The sequence below is a fragment of the Semicossyphus pulcher genome, unplaced genomic scaffold (genome assembly GCF_022749685.1).
Source record: "Semicossyphus pulcher isolate SPU_LCO1_2020_fin unplaced genomic scaffold, fSemPul1.0.p SCAF_10, whole genome shotgun sequence".
Classification (NCBI taxonomy): Eukaryota; Metazoa; Chordata; class Actinopteri; order Labriformes; family Labridae; genus Semicossyphus; species Semicossyphus pulcher.
Genome location: NW_027211604.1, coordinates 6,463,669 through 6,485,978, shown reverse-complemented (window position 1 = coordinate 6,485,978; position 22,310 = coordinate 6,463,669). Strand labels below are relative to the sequence as shown.

The following is a 22,310-nucleotide window of genomic DNA, read 5'->3' as shown; positions in this document are numbered from 1 at the left end:
TAAGACCAGGGACACTAGCTTTGTTATAATACAACATATCCAAGTAACAACTTCTTTTAGATGGCACTAATTTATTGTCTACTAATTTCACCTTGATTTTCATCTTGATATCTTTGGGATTAAACGTTTTTATATTCACACAATAATTAATCACAAACTTAGAGGGACATGATGTAGACGAGTGGTTCTCAACTGGTCTAGCCTCGGGACCCACTACCACCGCTTTAATGTCAAATCGTGACCCAAATTATTCAACCACTCCAATTTATTTAATGAAAAATGGTGCAGTTTGGACCTGAGATGGAACAAAAAATCACTGTATGTCGACATCACAAATTACAACAGTACAATAGCCAACCAACAGAGGGGGCAGTGCATAAGAGGAAAATATTCCCTCCACAAATCCTTCACTTCGCAGCCATTTTTGAACAGAAATCTACAAAAAAAAGTGCAACTATTGTAGGGTGTGTTTTAGTGGATACATGGAGTGCGAATAAACTACACTACTACTGCAAGCACATCATAGGAAACCTGTGTACTTTAAAATAAAAGCGCAGCATAGACTTTTTGCCACAACTTTTTTTTTTTCAAACCATCCGCAACCCACTAAAAACTGCTCAGCGACCTGCATTTGGGTCCCAACCCACCAGTTGAGAAGCGCTGATGTAGACCATTCTAGCACCTGTACTTTGGGCTAAATGTTAACCATATCAGGCTAACAAGCTCACACCACAATTGCTCACAACGACATGCTAATTTAGCAGGAAATATTTACAATGCTAACATTTGCTAAGTAGCATCAAACACAAAGCACTGCTGAGGCTGATGGGAGTGTCATTAGATTAACAGATATGGCCATAAGCCAAAGCACCAAACAAATACACATTTTAACCTGATGATGTCAGTGGGTCAGTAATATGATTGGGATTCATCCTCTGGGTGCCATGAAAGTTAATGATAATCCATCAAATGGTAGTTGAAATATTTCAATTTGGATCAAAGTGGTGGAGATGGACCGACACGCTGCTAGCATGGCTAAACATTCACACAGCGGCCATTTTCATCTGATGTCATGCTGAGGGCTGGAAGTTCAAGCTGTTCAAGGTTGTTTGTTGTATAAACATAGGTTATCTGACCAGCGTTATCGTTTCAACGCTACCAGATTGGTCAGCAACCAAACAGGTGATTAACAGTGAAAATCTGTTTTCCTACCTAATGGTTAGTTAGCTCATTGACAGTAAGGTTAGCTAGGAGTTGCTTGAATGCTAATGTTAGCTGGTGTTACTTGGCCTAGCTAATGAGCTATCAAAACAATTTGTACACTCATTAGGAAAGCGAAGAACCAACAGCTTAAGTTAGCCTTCAACCTCTATCTAGCTAACACTACTGTTAGCTTGGTAACATCGTTAGCTAGGAATTTACGCTTTTCCTTTTGTATCTTGCAACACAATCAAACTGTATCGTTAGCTAGGAAGGATTTGAATGCTACCGTTAGCTGTTGTCTAACAGTAGCTAATGGGTTTTAAAATGTCTTTTTACTTGAAATACGGCCCATTGTCCCTCTCCCTCCAGATTTTCACTATTAATTGCCTTTGAGGTGCTTAATTATCAAGAAGTGGTGAAATGGTAATGATTGCCGGATACCCTACATTGATTTGAACACAACATGAAACACAGAATTTTAACAGCATTGGAGCTTTTCACTGTTAGCATGATGTGAAAAAACGGCTGCCAAGTAAATGTGATGAATATTACTACAAACAAATAAAAGGGTTTAAAAGTTATTTGAGGTGATATATGTTTTTTTTTGTTCGTTTTTTTTGCTCCGTCAGTAAACTCAGGCCTCATCGAACACACAATGAGAAAGGGAAATGTCTTACAATTTTATGGCCATGCTAAAGACATCTACATGGCTTTAGAGCTTACTATAGACCAGTTTAAGTCTGTGTAGACAGGTCACACATGTGCTACAGGATTTGAATAGCTTACATACAGTACTGTACAGTGAAGGTACAGTATAAATGCCCTTGAAGTCGTCAATATGGCCCTTTTAGTATGTGCCGTAGCTCCTCAGTTGATCCATGTAAGTGATACTCTGCCGGGAACTCTACCTTGGTGTTTCTATCTGAAAACGGCTCCAAGGACAAACATGCTGCAGTGAGACTAGCTGTGGACGCAGCTCTTCTGTTGTCTGTATTTTATATTTTTTATTTAATAAAATCTGTTGTGCCTTGATGCAGCAATTATCTGATATAAAAAAATTGATTTCTTAATAATTTATAATAACAACCTACCCCTCTGAGTTAAATAAATGCAGATTATTTTCTCTAACCAACCAGCAGATGGCACACACTGACACGTTTCCCTCCCCAGACAGCCAAAGACTAACTTATAGAATATACTTCTATATACCAAGGTCAAGGTACAAGGTCTTTAAGTCATTGACGCGCATGTGCTTGTTATTAACCAACTGAGACACTTTAAATTAAACAAATTGCAGTTTGCCTTTTGTCCACATGTCTTATTTTTTATAGCCTACTGAGAAAGCAAACTGCTTAAAGCACAAATATCAGATGAATATCAAAAGTCTTTGTTAAAATCGGACACTTTCCTGCAGCATACGTGAAAAGGAAACGCAGTCTTCTGGCATTGTGATCAGGAAGTCAGCAGGCAGTGATGATGAGCTGTGGCAGTGGGTGACCTTTTACTGGAGGACACACACTCAGCTGCTCTAACGTCATCAGCACCCCCGCTGCAGTTCACCTGTGCTGCCAAAAGAGGGCGTTTAATGGCTACTGTTTGTAGTGCTAATGTAGGCTACACTACTGACCTAGAGATAAAGGGAACATCCACCCTAAATTTAAATCCAAAAATATTATTCCTATTTTGCACATTCTGGGTTTGCATTTAATATTTCCTTTGACTGACCGAGACACAGACTGCTGGGATGAAGTCTTTTAGATAAAAATCCTTCTTCTGATACATGATTTGACATTTTCTAATCAGCAAATGGGTGCTGCACTGTCATGAGACATCTTAAACAAAACCTCTAGACACGCATGGAGTTAGTCATTTCAGTGTAACCTGATGACGTTATGCGCTGATCTCAAATTTAGTGGAAAAAGGGGCCCATATTTTAAGATACTGACCATATCATTTAATAAAACACAACCCTGGTTTAAGGTGAATGATCTCTTTAAACATAATAGGAATGCAGTAAACATTAAAAGTATGTCATTAAGCTTGTGTGAGAAATAATATTATCCCTTGTGTTAACTTTATTAACTGTTATTATTTACACTTGTCACCTGTTCGTCCATTCGTCAAGGTTTCTGATGGTTCAGCTGGGGGCCAGCTGACCACCATGCTGGTTGTAGTTCAATCCATGAACTCACTTTGTATTCATTCTTTTTCTTTATGCTACTACTGCTACTACTGCTACCATAGTAATAGCTTTATTTGTGCACCACTTTTTCAATATAGTTACAGTGTATAAAAAACAAGCAAAGCAATGGAGGGCATGGATAAAGTGAAAGTGCCATTTAGCAATGCACTTATCTCGGGGACATTTCAAATGTGGACGTAAAAACAAAATGATAAATAAAGCAAACACACAAATAATAACAAAGATAAAGAAAAGATAAAAGCATTCATTAAATAATTAAAAGCAGCTTTTTACTGATCAAAGTGTTCATAGTGCAAGTGAAGCTGTTCTCTATCATGTGTTTTGTATGACTCACTGATGCAGTGCCCGATGCTATTTGTGCACAAAAGGCAGAATGGTTTGTATTCGTGTAACCGCTCAGCTGACACCTGTCCGAGGTCATGACCTGCTGTAAGGAGCACCCCGGGGACCCCAGCTGGCATTCACAATATGTTTCTTCTCCTCACATAACGTGAACACAAATCCTCAGCGACCAAACAGGACAGCTGCACTTATAATATTTTAACGCAATAAATCTTAAATCATAAACTGTGTACAAATCCAATTTTCCGCATTTTGAGTGAATCTAATGAATGTAGCATGACCGGTTTCGCCTCTAACAGGATGATAGTGCAGACTCTGCACCAGTGTGATGCAGCCCCGCAGAATTGCAGTGTCTGCAGCAGAGACTGGATGACCTTGCTTCAAGGTCGCAATGACACTGCCGTCAGTTTTTCCTCTCATGCGCGCAACACAGACCCTGTCCCGAGCCCCGAGCCCGCTGCACGCATGTGACCACATCAAGACGCACACTCTGCTATCCTACACTTCTGGTACAGCACAGGGGAAAACAAGTGTGGCTTTAACGCTTATTGGTTTAAACAGACTAGACTTAGGTTTATTGGTCTATAATTACAGCCAGATAATGCTGAGATCTCGGGGGAAATACTCACTTAAAGCACACCGTCTCATCCAGCGTCCTGTTTTATATTCTTTCTTTTTCTAATTCAAACACAAGGTTGCCAACTCTTCTGTGACAACTTGTCTCCTCTCTGTGCCAGCTGTTAGCAGGCATGTTGGAGAGCGCAGGGGCAGCCTATTTTGAGAAGCAGGAAGCTACAAAGTTCGACAGAAAATTCATTTTACTGTCCTGAACACAAGTTACATTTGCAGGAGACATCTGAGGCATGTTTTATTATTTTGATAACGCATCTAACAAACTGTATTTAAGCCTAATGTTTTTTCCCCAACCAACTATTACTTGAATATTTCCCTTTCCCATCCCATTGCAGTTAGCTCCTGATCTCCTCTTCCTTGGCTCATGTCCAAATAGTGTAGTGGTAGAGTGAGCCGGGTTAGTGTCACAAGACCGACAGCATGACTACATTTTCCATAGAGGTGTGTAGCAAGGGACATGCAGCTTATTCTTTTGATTGTGTTTGCAGCAGCAACTCAAAGCTTTTATAATATGGATAACAATAACTTCACAAAAGCTATTGTAATATTTAAGTGTATAATGTGAAAAATACCAGAAAAACTAGAGCATATAAAGAAAAGGGTACAGGCCAGTATAAGCATACATTTAAACGTGTAAGATAACGTACATTTCCCTCTATTAATATTAAGATTTTTCATGTTCAGTGGCGGAATACGTCCAGATTTTCGCATGTGACACAACTGGACAGTTAATCTGAAATCAGCTCTATTTCACTCTACGCAGCGTATTTAAAAAAACCCTACCTGGACCACATTGGGATTACTGGGTCATATTTTTTTTATTCACGAGTTGCAGGCTCTTATTATAATGCTGATGACGCGGGTGGAAGGTGCGTACGGACGTAACGGGGACTCAGCGGACGCAAATTGGGCATAGGGAGGAGAAAAGACACGGGATAGAGGCTACGTCACAGCGCGGCGTCAAGCTAACAAGAAAAAGCTGTGCGACAACAGGAAGTTACTTAGTTTGCGCTTGTTAAAATAAAACCCGAAACGTATGTTCATTTTAGTAATATAAGCTGTTACATGATTATTCGGTGTGTGTTGCATGTCTAAGTAGTAGGGCATATGTTCCCCATATTAGACCATGTTTCTGTTTCGGACATTGCCTGGCTCTCATGCAAATTAAAACGTTATGTGAGTTTTATTGTGAAACTTTTTTAAACCGGATGTTCAGTGTTCCTCTTACGAATGTTGTCGTTGGTGTTCATCTACTACCTCGGTGGTGGCAGCCGAAGACGAGAAATTATAACACCAGGGTACAGAACCGAACAGGCGGATAAGACAGTGTGTCGCCGGTTGTTATTATCGCCTTATTACTCGGTAACGTAGTGATGCAATGTGAGAAACCGTACGAGGCTCGGACGGCTCCGTTAAACCGGTTAAACCGACAGTGGACTTGCCAGCCGCAAAGACTTGACTGACTTCAGATTTTTTTAAAAACAACCCTGCGATGTTTTTACATTTCCCAGTAAGTAGCTTTACTTAGCATTCACTGCAGATGCAGAGCACGCAGTCGGTTAAGGCTGTTATAAATCATTTTTTAATTCTGTTATCATTTTTGGAGATGTCAGCTGTGTTAATGGTAGCCTATGTGCATGCACGAGCTAAGTTCGCGTGGCCACGTTATTGGGGGTAGGGGGCACGAGCCGCTGGGTAAATATTAATTACATTGTGTAATAATTTCAGCTTCCTCTCGAGGTTACACCTACCTCATTAACTGTACCCTCACTAATTTACACATGAATAAATGATATTACACTCTATGTAATGGCTAGTGCTCTATTTGCCTGAGCCCCCCTGAAATGTCTTAATAAATACGATGCATGGTCACTTATCGGGTTCATTAAGAATGCAGGGCCATGCTTGAGTACGATGCAGAGGATAATAATGTTCTCGTATGGCTCACAGCATGTCGTCCTCACTTAAAAAGCGAGTCTTGCATGCACAAATAACACCGAGCACTTCTCCAACTGTACACACTTCATAACAATTGTGTTTTAACCCCTATGAGGCACTCTTCTTCTTGTTTTAACACACTGAACTCTGTATGTCACCGAGCATGCTGGGGCAGGATTGAGGTCACTGATCTTAAAGCATAATCCACTATGGCAATTAACCTTTCACCGGTCCGAGATCAGTAGGCAAGGTCACCCCTGGGTGCTGTTCTCGCCGTCTCCACAGTGCGCCGCATTTAAAACCCTCAAACTGAGTTTTATGTAGCTACTGTCAGTGTGATGCATTATCAGTGACAAAGTGTGCCGATGCCCCCTAACAGAGCTATCAAAAGACCGCTTTAAAGCCAATACAGGAAGGGAAGAGAGGGACTGGTTTATGTGCTCTGCCATTTAACTTTTTCATGTCTGAGAAAACTTGTATTCAGAATTTTTTTTTAATTACAATTCATGCATATTCGCAAATAATCGTTTCTTTATGTAAATTACTTTTTGCCTGTTATGATATCTTATTCCATAGCTTTGATTTGTTGGGTCTTGTTGCCTATTTTAAGTTTGCTGATGCAATTTGGATTTTCATGTTTTCTACTTCTCAAAATGTCTAATGCCATAGTCATATTTAAGATTTAAAGAGTAACTCAAATCGTGTTTTATGTAATGCTTTATTTATTCATGTTTATTAAGACTGGTCTGGCCTTTAATTATTTACAGGGAGTTATCTCTAAACTTCAGCTTATGACTTTGTATGAGTGAGAGACAAGGTGTTACTCTGCCTGTCCTTCAAGCATTCCTGTAACGGTGACCTTTGGAGTTGTCACGCAGCGCAAGGGGGAGGGTACTCGAGCAGCGTGCACAAATCTGGATGGATACAGTTGAATATGTATTTCAGGAAGGAGAAGACAGTGTTATGATTATAAACATGACTTACCACAGAGGAAACACAACTATTGCACTGCTATCATTGTTTAAAGCCTTTTAATAGTCCAATTTCTCGGACATGAGGTGACAGTGGGTATTATTAGGGTGAACAATATGTGACCATTAAACCGACGAATGGCTGGTGGGAACATGAAAAGTGACTTGGCTTAAAGTTATATGACGGCTCTTTAAAACCTTTGCTTACCTTGCAGGTGTCCTGAGAGCTGCAGACCTAAACCGAAAGCAATAGCACCTCACTGAGCCACCACCGGGAGTCACAAATATATAAAGGCTTCAAACTCCAGCCCAGCAAACAGGTAATCTATTTCCACTATTTATGCTGATGAACTATCATGCATGGACGCTTCACCGAGGATTATGCATGTTATTTTTGTTCTGTATCTCCCCTACTTGAAGTTCATTCTTGTGAGGCTGTGATGGACTTTGAGCTAGTAGTGCTAACATCTTCTTTATTAAATACACATAGACAGAAGAGGATTGTGGAGGAGAAAAGACAATAGAAAACAATATTTAATGTCCAAAATATTAATAGTAGCATGCCAGTGACAGTATGGTGCATGTCATTTTTTTTTGCAGTCAAGTAGTGCATAGGATTGGCTGTGGGGTGAAATTGGTTGTGATACTCCTGCAAACCCTGAAGGGATAAATGAAGGACAAACAGTGTATGGAGGGGAGGGAGGATTGCAGTATAAATCAAATGTCCAAAATCCCGTGTGAGGAGAAAGGACAAATCAAGGTATCAGTCCTATCAGATCCTTGTTTGTAGGATGCTTTATGCAGCGATGGTGAAAAAATAAAAGCTTTCCGCAGCATTTTTTTGTCATTGAGAATCAAAACCTATAACCGTGATTTGCATTGTGCATTACCAATTATGACAGTGGCATTATTAGCTCAATATTAGGCGAGGTTTGACGCACATCCTTGAAAATACCTTGTACTCTGGCAGGTAAAATAAACGGGAACTTTGGACTCATGATGGCTAATAAACCGATAGTAATGTAATTTCTGACCTTGCCAGTCAGCTAATGAATGATAATAAGAAACATTATGTTTGTATAGTAATTAAAGGAACAGAACGCTTTCCAAAAAAACAATAATACTACAACAAAAAACAAAACCAAAGAATTATGAGTTATAAGTAAGGCAAGTACAAACAGTCACACAAAGCGATTGACTGGACGCTGCCTTTGTTTACATTTTACAGGGCAAAAATGTAAAGTGTGTGATACATAGGAAACCACCACACCTAAGTATGTACAGGACAAAATCAGCAAAGAGATAAGAGGTAAGGCTTTGTCCTTAGAGGGCGCCAAAATCAACACAACCGAAAGTTCCTCACAGGAGCTTTAACAAAAAAAAATCTCTCACTTTAAATTTTTGCCCTGAAAATGTAAACAAAAGCGGCGTGCAGTTAATCGCTTGGTCTGACACCTACCCCGGCCAGCAGTTTCAGGCATTCAAAATAACTATATAGAAATAATCAAGCTTGTCGCTAATGGTCTGGTTTGCTTTTGTAGGTCATATAGAGTAATCAGAATTAATTTCAGTCTGTTTCATAACCAGTGAAAAACTCCTCACAGCACACCTTAACAACGACCTTTTGTTATTTTCCTCCAACATATCAGGGTATATGTGTTTTTTTAAAACTCTAAATTTAAGAGTGCAAAGTTAGTAGAAGATATTCAGGCTTAATAATAACGTACAGTCAGTCCATTTGGCAGTTAATTTATAAAGAAAACAGATAACAGTGTCAGACTGTGTCCACAGTGCTCCTTGAACTAATGTGTTTTAGCCACCGTACAGCCATCCATAATCATCTACCAGCTGTTAGAGAGAGCCGATTGTAGCCCGGCCCATCTCCTATCACACACAGCCGACACGAGCTAGCAGCCGCTGGCAGTCTGGAGACCGATTTTCTGTCAAAACTGTGCCATGATATCACACTGTGAGGAGGCTTAAGTGCTGTACTAGTCACCGTTATCAGGTAAGATGCAGCCTAGTCCGAGTTAGAGAGACAAAAATACACCGGGGAGCAGAGGAGAGGAGAGCTGGTCAGCCAGGATTAACGCTAGCTACCACTGCTAGCTTAGTTAGCTTAGGGTAGCTAACCTGCAGTTATCTTAATGTGTTAGCCAGTGTTTAAGCTAATGCTAACGCTACTCAAAACATGCTTAGTTTACAGTACACACGACACGTTTCTGTGGCAAGTTATGCACATAACAAAGCATTTTAGCCGACCTCAGCTGGTTTCTTACAGTGTTTAACCTGCTTTTTGCAAAGAAAAGTAACAATATAGACATTACTGTTAACATTTTCTTTACTGAAACCGATGTTCCTCATTTGCAAAAGCAGATGTGGAAGTGGCCAGCGGTGCACATGGTAGAGGGATACTTGTTGGTCTGCTCAAGCAAAACTGAATCACTTTTGTCTCTTTTTTGCATTATTTGGGACCCTTTACTTGTCCTTATGATGCTGGCTGATCCATTCACTGAGCGTGTAAACTCAGTAAAAGTAAGCTAAACTTTAAACCGGCAAGGTTTGCTGTGACCCCCCTTTGCAGCTTGCCAAACAGTCCTACAATCAAGTCCAGAGGGGGCAAACTCCAAAGAAAGTGTGGACTGCCTGCTACTATATGAGTAGATTATCTGCTGTAGCTGTAAATATGATAAAGACATACTTAGTTTGCGTTATTATCTCCAACACTCAGTGTCTTAAAACAAGATACTTCCCATTGTTACACAATGTATTGTACTTGGAAAGCATGTAGGCCTACAGTTTGCAAATTAACATCCAGGAACTGACTCAGTTGTCATGACATCATGAGAGCCTCCTCCCTGTTCTTCTCTCTCAGTGGGTCTTGAACCAACACTGTAGTAGTATGTTCAGGGTTCTACGAGTCTAACAAATGCATTTAAGTAAAGTCGTTAGTATATGATCATTATAGATGTCTATAAATAAGTTATAAATTACATATATTCCTCATGTCATACAGATTGACATCGACAAACAGCACACCACAGATAGAGACAGACTTCTTATTGATTATAGGCCTTAAAATACAGATTGTTGCTGATATTTTTAAGTCAGGGTGAAAGTTAATGTGACCTTTTCAACTAAACTGAAATAAAATATTAAATGTTCAAATGATCAACAACAGTTAACTAATTGTGTCTACAATCGGCCATACTTTTATTTTAATAGACCAGGAACACATAGCTGAGGGTACAGGACGTACAGCTGCATGTCATGTTGGTATTGTGGGCAGGGCGAGGGATTGAATCAATGAAGCAACCATCAGTGATGCATTTAAAATATTGCAACACTTTGTAAATGTTCTGGTGACGACTGGATTATCAGCTTACTGATAAACAAGAGGAGAGAATAGTTGATAACAGCAGATTGTCAGTACATGTAGTCATGTACATGATGAGAATATCAAAAGTCAATTTCAGGTCTTAACTGGATTGAAGCTATTTAGGCTGCAGAGATCCCATCTCATCGTCCTCACACAGTCATCTATGAAGCAGGAAACAGGAGCACCATCGTGCAAAGTGAGGCTCTGCATTAATGTATCCACTGATGAGTCGAAACCCAGAGACAGACATGGCACACGCTACAGTTCATGTCGCAGCATTGTAGATCCCCTTTTCACCCACCTCTCTGATCCATGAAGTCAATTTACTGGCAGTAGAACGTTAATTTTGTCATTGCTAAGAAGTACGTTTCAGACAGTATGATAAAGCATTTTACTTTGTTTGGCTACACAGTACACTGAGTCCGTATGGGGTGTGTACTGGTGTACTAGAGGTGTAATTACAGGACTGGTACACCTGTGTTCTGAATTAATTATCACTAAATGTGGGCGGCGCAGTGGTGGTCACCTTTGGTGCCCATTTGATATCACTACATCATCATGAGTCAAAGAAATAAGACAGCTTTTAGACTAATTAACATATTTATAATTGATGCATATTGAACTAAGTTACTGGCATCTTTAAAGGATTAACTAGTTCGCTCATGGTGGTCAAAACTCTATTAGTTCTGGACGGTCATAGCTGTAACCTGACCATAGAAAATGCATGTCGTTCTTTAATTCTCGTTATGTTTTTGGACATGAGCGGTTTTATTTCTTCCTGGGACATTTTTAAATGAATTTAATGTAGTCATAAAACATTTCTTTATCTTAACTTTGTTATATTTTGACTTTTAAATGTGTGACAATGTGGACTTTTAGGCAGAAGAATCTGTAGTTTATAAGAGAGAATATGTTTTGTTAAGTGTAGTCATGATTTTGGGGAGCATGTCTTTGTGGTTTCAAAACTTCTTGAGATGAAGGAAGATATTGTAAATCTTGACTTCTCATATATAAACTAAAATGTCTGACTCATAAGTCTTCTGTGTTCTTGCGCTTAGATTCATGTATTTCATTTCCACATAAGCATGACGTCCTCATCGCGCTTCCTCGTGTAATTACATTGAGTAGTACAGACAGCCGTTGGCAGGCACGCCGGTTGCTGCAGTACTCTTACTGCCATACTTGAACGTAAGTTATGTGTCTGGTCTGTTCATGAGCATAGCGACCTTCATTCACTCACCTTGGCTATATGAATGTCTAGAAAGTCATAGACAAAGACTTCACGCTGCAGAGATGATATAAGGACTGCTGGGTTTTATTTTAGGCGTCAAAGCTTGTGGTTTGGTGAGTTTACGGTCTTTAAAACGCCGAACTGAGGAAAAAATAGCACAAAAAACAACACAGGGCCAAAGTGCTGCTGAAGAACAAGGGAACATTGTTAGCTCGCTGATGGAGCAAAATCTGTGTGCTTTTAATAGTCCATGTTTCCAGCGAAGAGAATGCACCAATGTCTTCATGTGAAGTAACCAGGTTAGCTGGTTAGTAGTCACTGGCTGGGCTGGACATTTACAGTACAGCTCTTCATTCCCAGGTAACAACTTCTACCTGAATCCATTTTGCTTTTTGGCTGCATGTTTTCTTCTATTTTCTGTGTTTACAGTCAAACCATCCCACATGTATGATCTCACGGCACACAGACAGTAGTGTTATGTGTAACGGCTTGGAGAGCGTGACATAAGCAATGGTACATGGACACGAGTGGCACTTTCCCATCCTCTCTTTTAGTTGGAAGATTAAAATGTGTATGCTTGTATTTATTTATTCATACAACACAGACGATGCCTATAAATCAACATTTTGTACACAAAAAAATATTGGAAACTTAAAACATATTTGCAGTGATTCAGATGAACATGCTGATCAGTGCTTGGGCATAAGTTATAATAGAAAATAATTACAATTAGATTAGCAATTTAAAAATATATTTTTTCTCATATTCTTTTTGCTTTTTAAACATTCCTTATTCGATGTAACACGTGTCCTGTTTTGGTCTTTTTATTAGCAGGTGCCATGAAGGTAGTTACAAAGACAACCATGTGGGTAAAAGGTCGTACGCCTTTATTTACCTTGACCTTTCTTTGTTGTTTATTTCTTCCCCTCCAGACATCATGTCTTCCAGGGAGCGTCGGTCTGACGTCTACATAAAGGCTGAACCGAGCAGTCCGGAGGGAGGCGGGGGAGGTCGGACCAGCCCTGGCGGGGCCTCCTCGGACTCCTCTCAAAGCGGAGGCGGAGGAACCAGAGGAGACGGCGTTAAACGTTACTCTCCGCCGCTCTACACGCCCGCTCTGCGCTGCCACTTCAAAGACGAGGGCGGAGACGGGGCAGAGGAGGGCTCAACTGGAAATGGGGCGGGGCGATGCAAGTATGCCCTGAGCACGCTACCCAAGAGGCTGTGTTTAGTGTGCGGCGATGTGGCGTCAGGTTACCACTACGGCGTGGCGTCATGTGAGGCCTGCAAAGCGTTCTTCAAAAGAACCATCCAAGGTGTGTGTGGTGGTGAAGTTTAAGTTTAAGAAGTGAACAGTTTTCTTCTATTCTCCAAAATGATCTTCTCAGTGTTTTCCATATATTTTGTATTTTTCTACATCAGCTTCTCACAGGCAGTTTTTTAGTCTTCTATTACAGTTCATTATTCGTTTAACTTTGCATAAGAAGAGCACAGTTTAACATATAAAGGTTTTGTACGTAGGACACATTTTGTATTCATTATTTTATTATAGTCAATAGGGCTCAGTCTGGTGACACGATTCTTTTCACGATATGGGAGTTATGGTTCAATACACTGAGTATTGTTGTGATACTGGTAGGAAGGCAATACATTTAATTTTAGGAAAAATATCATGGTGTTAATAACACACCCGTATATGCCCCATATTTTATCAATGCAATCAGAGCGTTTGGATCTGCATATGCATTTATCATTGTGCCTATAACATCAAACATCATAGCACAACAATTTGTGTCTTTAAGCAGTCTGAGCAGAGTAATTAACTTTTTAATATATGAGTTAGAAAAAAAATTACGTTTGAATGCATCACGATCATATTTTGAAAATATCTTGTACTGTTACTTGTCTCTATGACCTCTGAACTTTTTGCCTACGATCAATGGATTTTAGCGGAGAGAAACAGGATGCCGACACACCTGATTGAGGGATAGTATTGCTGAAATATTGATTAATTGATCAATATAGATTGTTCTGGCAAATCAAAATATCTCTTTATCAGATTAATTTCCAATTTGGGACCGCACAAGACAAGACTGACTGAAGACCATCACATGTGGTGTTCTTGTTTAACAAGCTACAGCCACCTCATTGTACTGGACTGTCAAAACCATAAACACCTGTCAGTCATTGTACTGTGTGTATGTGTGTGTGTGTGTGTGTGTGTTTGTTGGGTGATTTCCACTCTGAGTAAATTTAATGTTTAAAAGACTAGTAAGATTGATCAAGGAGGTTTTAAATTCATGTCCACTGCTTGTTCGTATTTTTGTATTTTATTAGTTTTTAGAGCTGATGTGTGATCATGTCTGTTCTTCCACAAAGGTAACATTGAGTACAGCTGTCCAGCATCGAATGAGTGTGAGATCACCAAAAGGCGCAGAAAGGCTTGTCAGGCATGCCGCTTCACCAAGTGCCTCAAAGTAGGCATGCTGAAAGAGGGTGAGTGTTAAGTGATGACCTTGAGCTCTTTGATGTTGTATCTGAAGGGTCTTTGTTTGTAGCTTATAAATACGGTGTATGTTTTTTTTCTGGTTTTTACCCTAAATTATTTGATTTTTCAAAATGCAGGAGTTCGCCTTGACCGGGTCAGAGGTGGGAGGCAGAAATACAAAAGACGCCCTGAAGTGGAGAACGCCACATACCAGAGTGCCCCTCTACCACTCACAAAGGAGAATGAAAAAGGTGGGATTCATATTCTTATTTGTCACTTGATTTTTAGTCCGACAATAGGTAACGTGTTTTAATACTATTACGTTTAATCAATTAGTGCAAATGAGATTACAGTGGCTCAGTAACACACCAGACATCAACTTCCAGACAGAGCTAAAAGGCTGTGGGTGCCACATGTCAGCGCTTCAGACTGCACAGGTGAAATCAGCCCACACAGCTATAAAAGTATACATGCTGTTTGGCTCTCATTAATGTCTGAGAAGGGATTTTGCTCTTTTTGTTGCAGTAAAATGCGTCTTCTGCTGCTCGGCAACACGCTATCAGCTGTCTGTCACTGTGTTGTTCGACTACACAGTAATCAAAGACAAACAAGTCTAAGCATAGGTTGGTAGGAGCCCCCGCTGTGCTTCTCTGATTAGAGAGGAGATCATTAGCTCACAGTTGAACCTTTTTTTACTTTTAAAGTTCCTCCAAGAACAGCCACATGTGCTGCATGTGTACAACATGAGATGACCAGAGTACACAAGCAACACACGTTTCACTTTCAACCGGTTATATTTGATAGGAAAACAGCGCCCCCTACTGTCGAAAAATGGTCATGTGTGACTTTTAGTCAGATATACAAATAATGTTTCCTGTGCTTCTAGATCCACGTACATTGGCTATGACGTTCAGCAAGTTTAAAGCAAATAAAATCTCATTTGTTCTCATTAAAATAAGAATATGTGTCCGTCAGAAGGAAGTTAGTTTGCAGCCTGTAGTCCACATCTGTAACTGGGATATAGCAACTTGCAGCATGATTATAGTGCAGTATAGTTAGCGCCAGTAAAGAGCAGTAAAATTGTATAGATATTTTGTGCGTCTATGAATCTACACTGCAGGTTTTACTCGTTTATTATTATCTCAATCCACTGTTCTGTGTCTCTTCTCTGTCATAGGCTCCTCCAACATCATCGTGTCCCACCTCCTTGTGGCAGAGCCAGAGAAGTTATTTGCCATGCCTGACCCTCTGCAGCCCGACACAGCCCAGCGCACTCTCACCACCCTGTGTGACCTCGCTGACCGTGAGCTGGTCGTCATCATCGGCTGGGCCAAACACATTCCTGGTAAGAGATGCAGCAACGATAAACTACGGCAGGAGAGGCAGTGATAGCATGGCAACAAGGGAGAAGATGTATAGCTCCATCCTCACAGTTGCTGTGTCATGTTTCCCCCTCGGCCATGACAGCTGGATTTATTTTTACGGGAACTAGAATACTGATCATTATTGATTGCCTTATTGACTTAATTAATAGGTAGAAGAAGAAGTCTGGAACAAATTAAATGTATGCATTACCAAACTGATGCAGTGCTTAACTGTCATGCAAGCTGAGTCAACTGCTGTCTTTTCCTGCCATATATAAGAAATGGAGCCAGTGCCTGCTGTGTCAGTTTACCCCAAACATGTGAACATATTGCCAGTCTGCTCCCTCTGCATTTAAATGTCTGTATGTGTGTGTGTTCCCCCTGCAGGCTTCCTGTCGCTGTCCCTAGCAGACCAGATGTCCGTGCTGCAGTCGGTGTGGCTGGAAGTGCTGGTGCTGGGTGTAGCGTACCGCTCGCTCGGCTGCGAGGACGAGGTGGTGTTCGCCGAGGATTTTGTCCTTGACGAGGAGATGTCGCGTGTTGCAGGACTGACGGAGCTAAATGCAGCAATTAGTCAACTTGCTCGCCGTTTCCGGGCACTAAACGTGGACCGGGAGGAGTTTGTCATGCTCAAAGCCATCGCACTCACTAACTCAGGTACTTATACTTGTGAAGCTGAAGTTGTTATGCAAACATATAGCTTGTTAAAGGGCCAGTTTGCCGATTTTCAACCTCAGTCCTATCATGCTATTATGGGGAGCTAATGCCATTATTCCACTCTGTGCCTTTGGAGGACGCTATCCGCTTCTCCAATGGGCCCTGGAAAACCTTCGCCAGACTACGTAAAACGCGTTATCTGGCGGAGGCCAGGGAGCTCGCTAAACTACACTTCCTCAATCTAGGGCGCCCGCCTCCGATGTCATGTCTCGTTCAAAATCTATAGATTTGAAATGTAGGCTGCAGATCTGAAGATCGTTTTGACGATCCACTTGATGTCCTTGACTGGAACATGGTAGTATTTCACACCAGCGTCTCTCGCTGGGCCGTTCCTTTCAGAGGGAGGGGTGCAATGCACGCTGGGTGTTGTAGGAATGTAGAATGGGCGAAACCACGAGCTGTTTGTGCAACTTTTTCCACAGCTATGGCGCCAATTTCAAATATTATTGCGTCTATCGATTACAGAGAACACCAGCTTTGACTGACAGTGGCTTTTTCCAGGGGCGAATATCTCCTTTAAAACCAACCAGAACATAGAACTGGTATCAAATATAGCAGTGGTATACTTTATGTTGTTGGTTTTGATGTCACCTATATACGTTTTTTAGTGAATACGTCATTAAATATGTCAACAATTTCTGCAGTCTCTTGAAGCTAGGGGTGCCTGCAGTAATGTCAAAGGAAATGTTCTTATTGCTATCAAATGTAACTTATAAAGGGGCGGTGCACAAAACCCTGCAACCAGATGTCTTTGGAAAACCTGTACATTGTGAAATATTCCGACTAAATTTACAACAACACTCAGTTTCTACTTTATCAGGGTGTATTTCAGCAAACAGTAATGCGGTCTATTACAACAGTCATGCAATAAATTCATGGAGATTATTATCAGTCTTTCTGAAACTGTTGCAGAGAAATATGCAAATTTATGATCCTTTTGGAGGCTGCAGTTTGCGATGCTGACAAATAATTCTGTGTTACACTGAGCTGCGTTTCTAATATTTAGTTTATTGTAGTTGAAATGTCAGCATTATGCAATGCAGTTAAACAGCACCTTAAACAACAGCCTCTCAAATGACCGTAGAGTTTAATAAGCACCGCTCTTAATTAGTTTGAACTGAAACTGCAGATTATGAGCTTCATGAAGGGAGGATTTATTGCAGGTTTATTGTGTAACGTTGCTGCAGGCTTAGCTAGGCGAACCAAAAAAGCACAGTGACACACATTTTGGTTTATTCTGGGTTGCAAACCAACCATTTGATCGGTTTGATGCAAATTCTAGTGCAGTCGACAAATGGAGTTAGTATGTCCTAAGTAGCTGGTTAATTAATGCAATCAGTCCTTATCTAACTGCTAAATGTAGCAACAACAGTGGATTAGGTGGAAGGGGGACAGTCAATGTCAATTGTCCGGCTATTTAGCTTGATGGGATTATGTGGGTGTCTGCAGCCAGCAGTCCGGGACAACAGGAGATGATGTTCTGTTACCAGTGTTTGGTGCAGTGCAAAAATAACTAAGAATATTTATTTATATTCTCGTCTTTAACAGGCAGGTCTCCCAAATACAAGCTGTGCAGAGTGCAAATGAGTCTAATAGCTGTGGCAAGTTTCCCATCATAGCCTTTTATGAAGGCTCCTGTCAGCATCAGACCGTGCACGCTCACAGATCCACTGTTTGTTTGTAGACAAAGGCTGTCATTAGTTTTCCATGAGTAACATATGCTTTCTCTCTGTTGCAAAAGCCAAAACGTGTGAACTTCCTGTTCAGTTCTTAACCAAGTGCTCCCTGCTGTTCTGTCAGACTCTGTTTACATCGAGGACATGGAGGCTGTGCAGAAGCTGCGGGACCTCCTCCACCAGGCCCTGCTGGAGCTGGAATGTCAGCGGCGCCCAGACGACCCCCAGCGGGCGGGACGCCTCCTTTTAACATTGCCTCTCCTCCGACAGACTGCTGGTCGTGCTCTGACCACTTTCTACAGCATCAAGACCCGTGGTGGTGTACCCATGCACAAACTATTCCTGGAGATGCTGGAGGCCATGATGGACTCTCCCTAGAGTGGAAAGCAGCAGAAGCGGAGAGGACGCAGAGAAAGACCCGACAGAGATCTTGTCTTGATAAGTGGATGAGTGGTTTGTGAGACATGGAAGATTTTATTAGTGAATTAATGATGAGGGAAAAGACCCTTGTTCCCTTTTTTTCTAGGCTACACAAACTAAGGAAAAGAAAAACCTCATGTATTCATTTCTCTAAGTTGGAATTGGTTATTAACAGTAAGATGTAACTGCCAAACTAAAGTAAGAGGCTCCAGGAGTGCAAACATTTAACACAGATGCCAGAAAACTTCAGTTTCAGCTGTTTTCATGATGTGTTTCACCACGGCATCGACCTGCAGTCGCATCACCTCTGAAGAACGACATTTAGGTACCCGAGAACAGACTGCAATCACGTGGCTTTTGGACTTTTTAAAATAATGCAACATCTTCTCATGAAAGCCATAGTAACATATCCGGGGAAAGACTCGAGGGTCCAGTGAAAGGTCAGGTCGACATGCACATGGAGGGCTTGTATTTACTATAGTTTAGTGTGCCGTTGTAGGCAAATCCATAGGAATTACTTGCAATATGTTAAAAGCAATATAATGACTCGATTATTGTCTGTCACATTTAAAATGTGGATAAAAAGGAGAGACATCGAGTTTCATGTGTATATCAGCAGTTCTCCACTCTCAGGACCCAGAAGTGTTTTAATGTAGAGAGCGGTGGGGATTGAGGACGCCAGGTGAGTAGTTTTAAAGAGAAAATCACTTTTTGGGTTGAGTCCTGGAGTTGTGAACCACTGGTGTACATAGCAGGTGCAGGATTCTTTATAAAAGTTTGTGCAATCGGTTCATAGTCCAAGAGAAGATTATGTGCTCATAAAATGCTCCACTTGGATGGTAAGATATTAAGTGTTGTATGTAAATCCAGCTGGCACACAAAAAAAGCAGCTTCCATACAAGCAAGCGTGTGCGTTTGTGTGCAGTCTAACCCAATGAGCTGCACTGAGATCAGGGAAGAACACAACTCTTTGACATTAAAGTGTGGCAACAACGTGCTTAGAAAAGAAATGCATATATGCCTCATCTGCTTTTTTATACTATTCTCCTCCTTTAGATCTTACCACATTTTTTTGACTAGCAGCTGTGTTAGATATCGGGTTGACCTGTCTGACTTGTGGGCCATAACATCTGATGCTAACCCAAATGACTGATAGGTGTGTGAGAGTTTGCTGCATTTTCTGCAGCAGTGAAGAAATGTGCATAAAAGATCTCTGTTGTTTCAATGCGAGATCTGTCCTGTGTGTGTGTGTACATCCGTTGAACTTTAACTTGAAAGTGCCAGTTACGGGCTAAGGACAGGACATGACACATATGCAACATCTACTGTTTGGATGTTGAAATGTTGTTTGACAACATCCTGACAGGTGTACTCATTGTTCAGCGGGTTTGTATACTTACAATAGAAATGATCATTATAGTAGGCTTCAATAAAATGCAAGGCTACAGTATCTGATGTCACAGTCAGATCCATAAACATATTAAGTGGCCGAAGGGCCATCAAACTTTTAGCCATGTACAGTTCCATTTAAATAAACAGAAACATGCAATTTATAGTGGATTAATAAAGCCAGCAAATGTGATACAAATTCCCCATTACAATTATATTTGTGCAGCTTACAGTGTTCTGACATTTGTAAAGACTTGAAACTTTGTTTTTCATACATTTTCCTTTCTAGGATTTAAGGGTATTTTATTTACATTGTGACACTGTCGTGGGTTTGGTATTGAAAGAAGCTTTCCGTTCAGGACATTATGGATAATTGTTTTAATTTTAATGTAAGCAGTGGTGTGTTTTCTGAGGCCGATTGTCATCTTAGGGATCAATTTACATGGCTCTATAGATTAGCAGTATGGTGAGGTTACAGAGGGCTACCTCAGGAGGCAGAAGGCCAAATAACTGTGGAGACAAATGTAATCGTTGATCTTTTGATTTGTCAGTTTGAATTATGGGTTTTATTGAATGTCTTTCAGTTGCGCAAACACCCGAGAGGATTTTTTGTTTTCATAATTTTAAGGTGTTTATGGCTCATTAATCAGGCTGTAGAAGATGCCCCATGGTACAAAGTGTCTCACAGTAGGAGGCAAGCCGACAGCTGGTGGTTTCACAGGAATAATGGTGCAGCTAGGAAACACTGGAGGTCATTTTACCACATTTTACAGTGCAAACAATTCAACTTGTAACACACAGATGTTATATACAAGAGCTGATATCTCTGACCCACCTGTTTTGTTTTACTTCCATGGTTACAACATCAACCTTCATGTCATCTAAACAGTGTTTTTTGGTCTCTGATGTGTCTAATAACCTACTTTAGTAATCAAAATTTGAAATCAAACAAATATAGGTGCCTGCTGTCGAATTAGAGCTGTGAAAGTTTGTTCATATTAACCTGGTCATTTACACAAGGCTAGATTTTTCATTAGCATATAAACATGTTTTAGGTACGGTGGGTTTGGGTGAAGGCAGGGTCATTTGCAGTGTCACTGTTGAAATTATATAGTCATTTGTAGTTTTATTAAATATGTGCGCATTAATATAAATGAGCAATACAATAAATTACCAAACCTCACACATTTCCTTGTATAGCCACAATGTACATTAAACATTGCCAGTTATAATGAAGAATAGCTACTAAACGTTCTATTATTTAGAAGTTCAAATCAATGTTTGTATTTTGAAAGACTATTTAAATGATTAAATTCTATTTTTTACTCAATTTACTGTTGTTCGTTGACACTGCTTTATTTTTGTGTGTGATATTGGCTGTGAATTTCTGTGTGTAGGCTCTTTTTTTGTTTCATTTAGATAACAGTTTGATGTCCTTGTCTAAACATGTCCACATAAAAATCACTGTGAAAAAAGTGAGATCTTCCACTGTCTGACGCAACAGGGAGTGGATTATTGTAGGTGCTTTGTGTTGTGTAATAAATGGACACACCACCACCACATTTCATTGGCCTCATCTCTCCCTGTGTATATTTATGTGTGTGTATTTGTGTATGTATGTGCGTTTCTTAGATGGCGGCAGTGTGCTGAGGACTTCTGTCGACTTCATGATTAATAGGAATAATCATGCGGTTCAAATGTCACATTCGCGCAAAACAAATGCTTTTGTATGCAGTTAAACAAAACATGGATGATAGAACTTTTGTTTACCTAAGCATATTATTATTGTCGAGACTCTGGTGAAACAATATTTTTCACAATACAAAGGTTATTTAATATGTCGCGTTACTGTAAATAATGCGATATATTGCAATTTTAATCCATTTCAGTCTGATTACAGGAAAACTTGCTTAGTATAAAAACAGCCACGATATGCATAACATCGGAGTAAAAAAGCAGAGCAGTGGGACCTGTATAGAAGCAATTTCACACAAGAGGGAGTGCTGATGTACTGAATAGCAGCGCGGCTGTGACATGCTGAAGATAATCACAGCTGTGCTTATATTCAGTACAACAGAGCAACCTTGAGTGTGATATTGCTTTTATACAACAGTATCCAATTTGACTGGAACTGAACTGTTGCCGAGCAACAAATAACACTATCCTGCACTCTAGCTAACTGGTGTATGTTTACTAGTTACTGCTGAACAGCTTGTTGTCCAATGTACTTTTATCTGTAAGTTTCATTTAATCATGCAATCAGTTTAAAAGAGTCTTTTGACAGTTCCTTTAGTGGCCTGTGCTGTTCTGAGGTAACAGTTTTATCAATACAGACAAAGGCCGTCTGCTTTAATGT

At 40.4% G+C, this 22,310-nt stretch overlaps 1 protein-coding gene across 2 annotated transcripts; it reads left to right on the top strand.

The window, feature by feature from the left end:
- The first annotated feature begins 5,673 nt into the window (after nucleotides 1-5,673).
- On the top strand, nucleotides 5,674-21,511 carry esrra (estrogen-related receptor alpha). Of its 2 annotated transcripts, XM_069669240.1 has the most exons (8): nucleotides 5,674-5,891; nucleotides 7,506-7,610; nucleotides 12,833-13,216; nucleotides 14,280-14,396; nucleotides 14,526-14,639; nucleotides 15,566-15,733; nucleotides 16,140-16,409; nucleotides 18,270-21,511. In XM_069669240.1, exons 3-8 carry the CDS (start codon nucleotides 12,838-12,840, stop codon nucleotides 18,521-18,523), a joined length of 1,302 nt encoding a protein of 433 aa, XP_069525341.1. In that variant the 5' UTR covers nucleotides 5,674-5,891; nucleotides 7,506-7,610; nucleotides 12,833-12,837; the 3' UTR covers nucleotides 18,524-21,511. The 2 variants fall into 2 exon arrangements, with proteins under 2 accessions (XP_069525341.1, XP_069525351.1); XM_069669250.1 differs by lacking the exons at nucleotides 5,674-5,891; nucleotides 7,506-7,610 and adding an exon at nucleotides 9,201-9,298.
- Nucleotides 21,512-22,310: the final 799 nt, after the last annotated feature.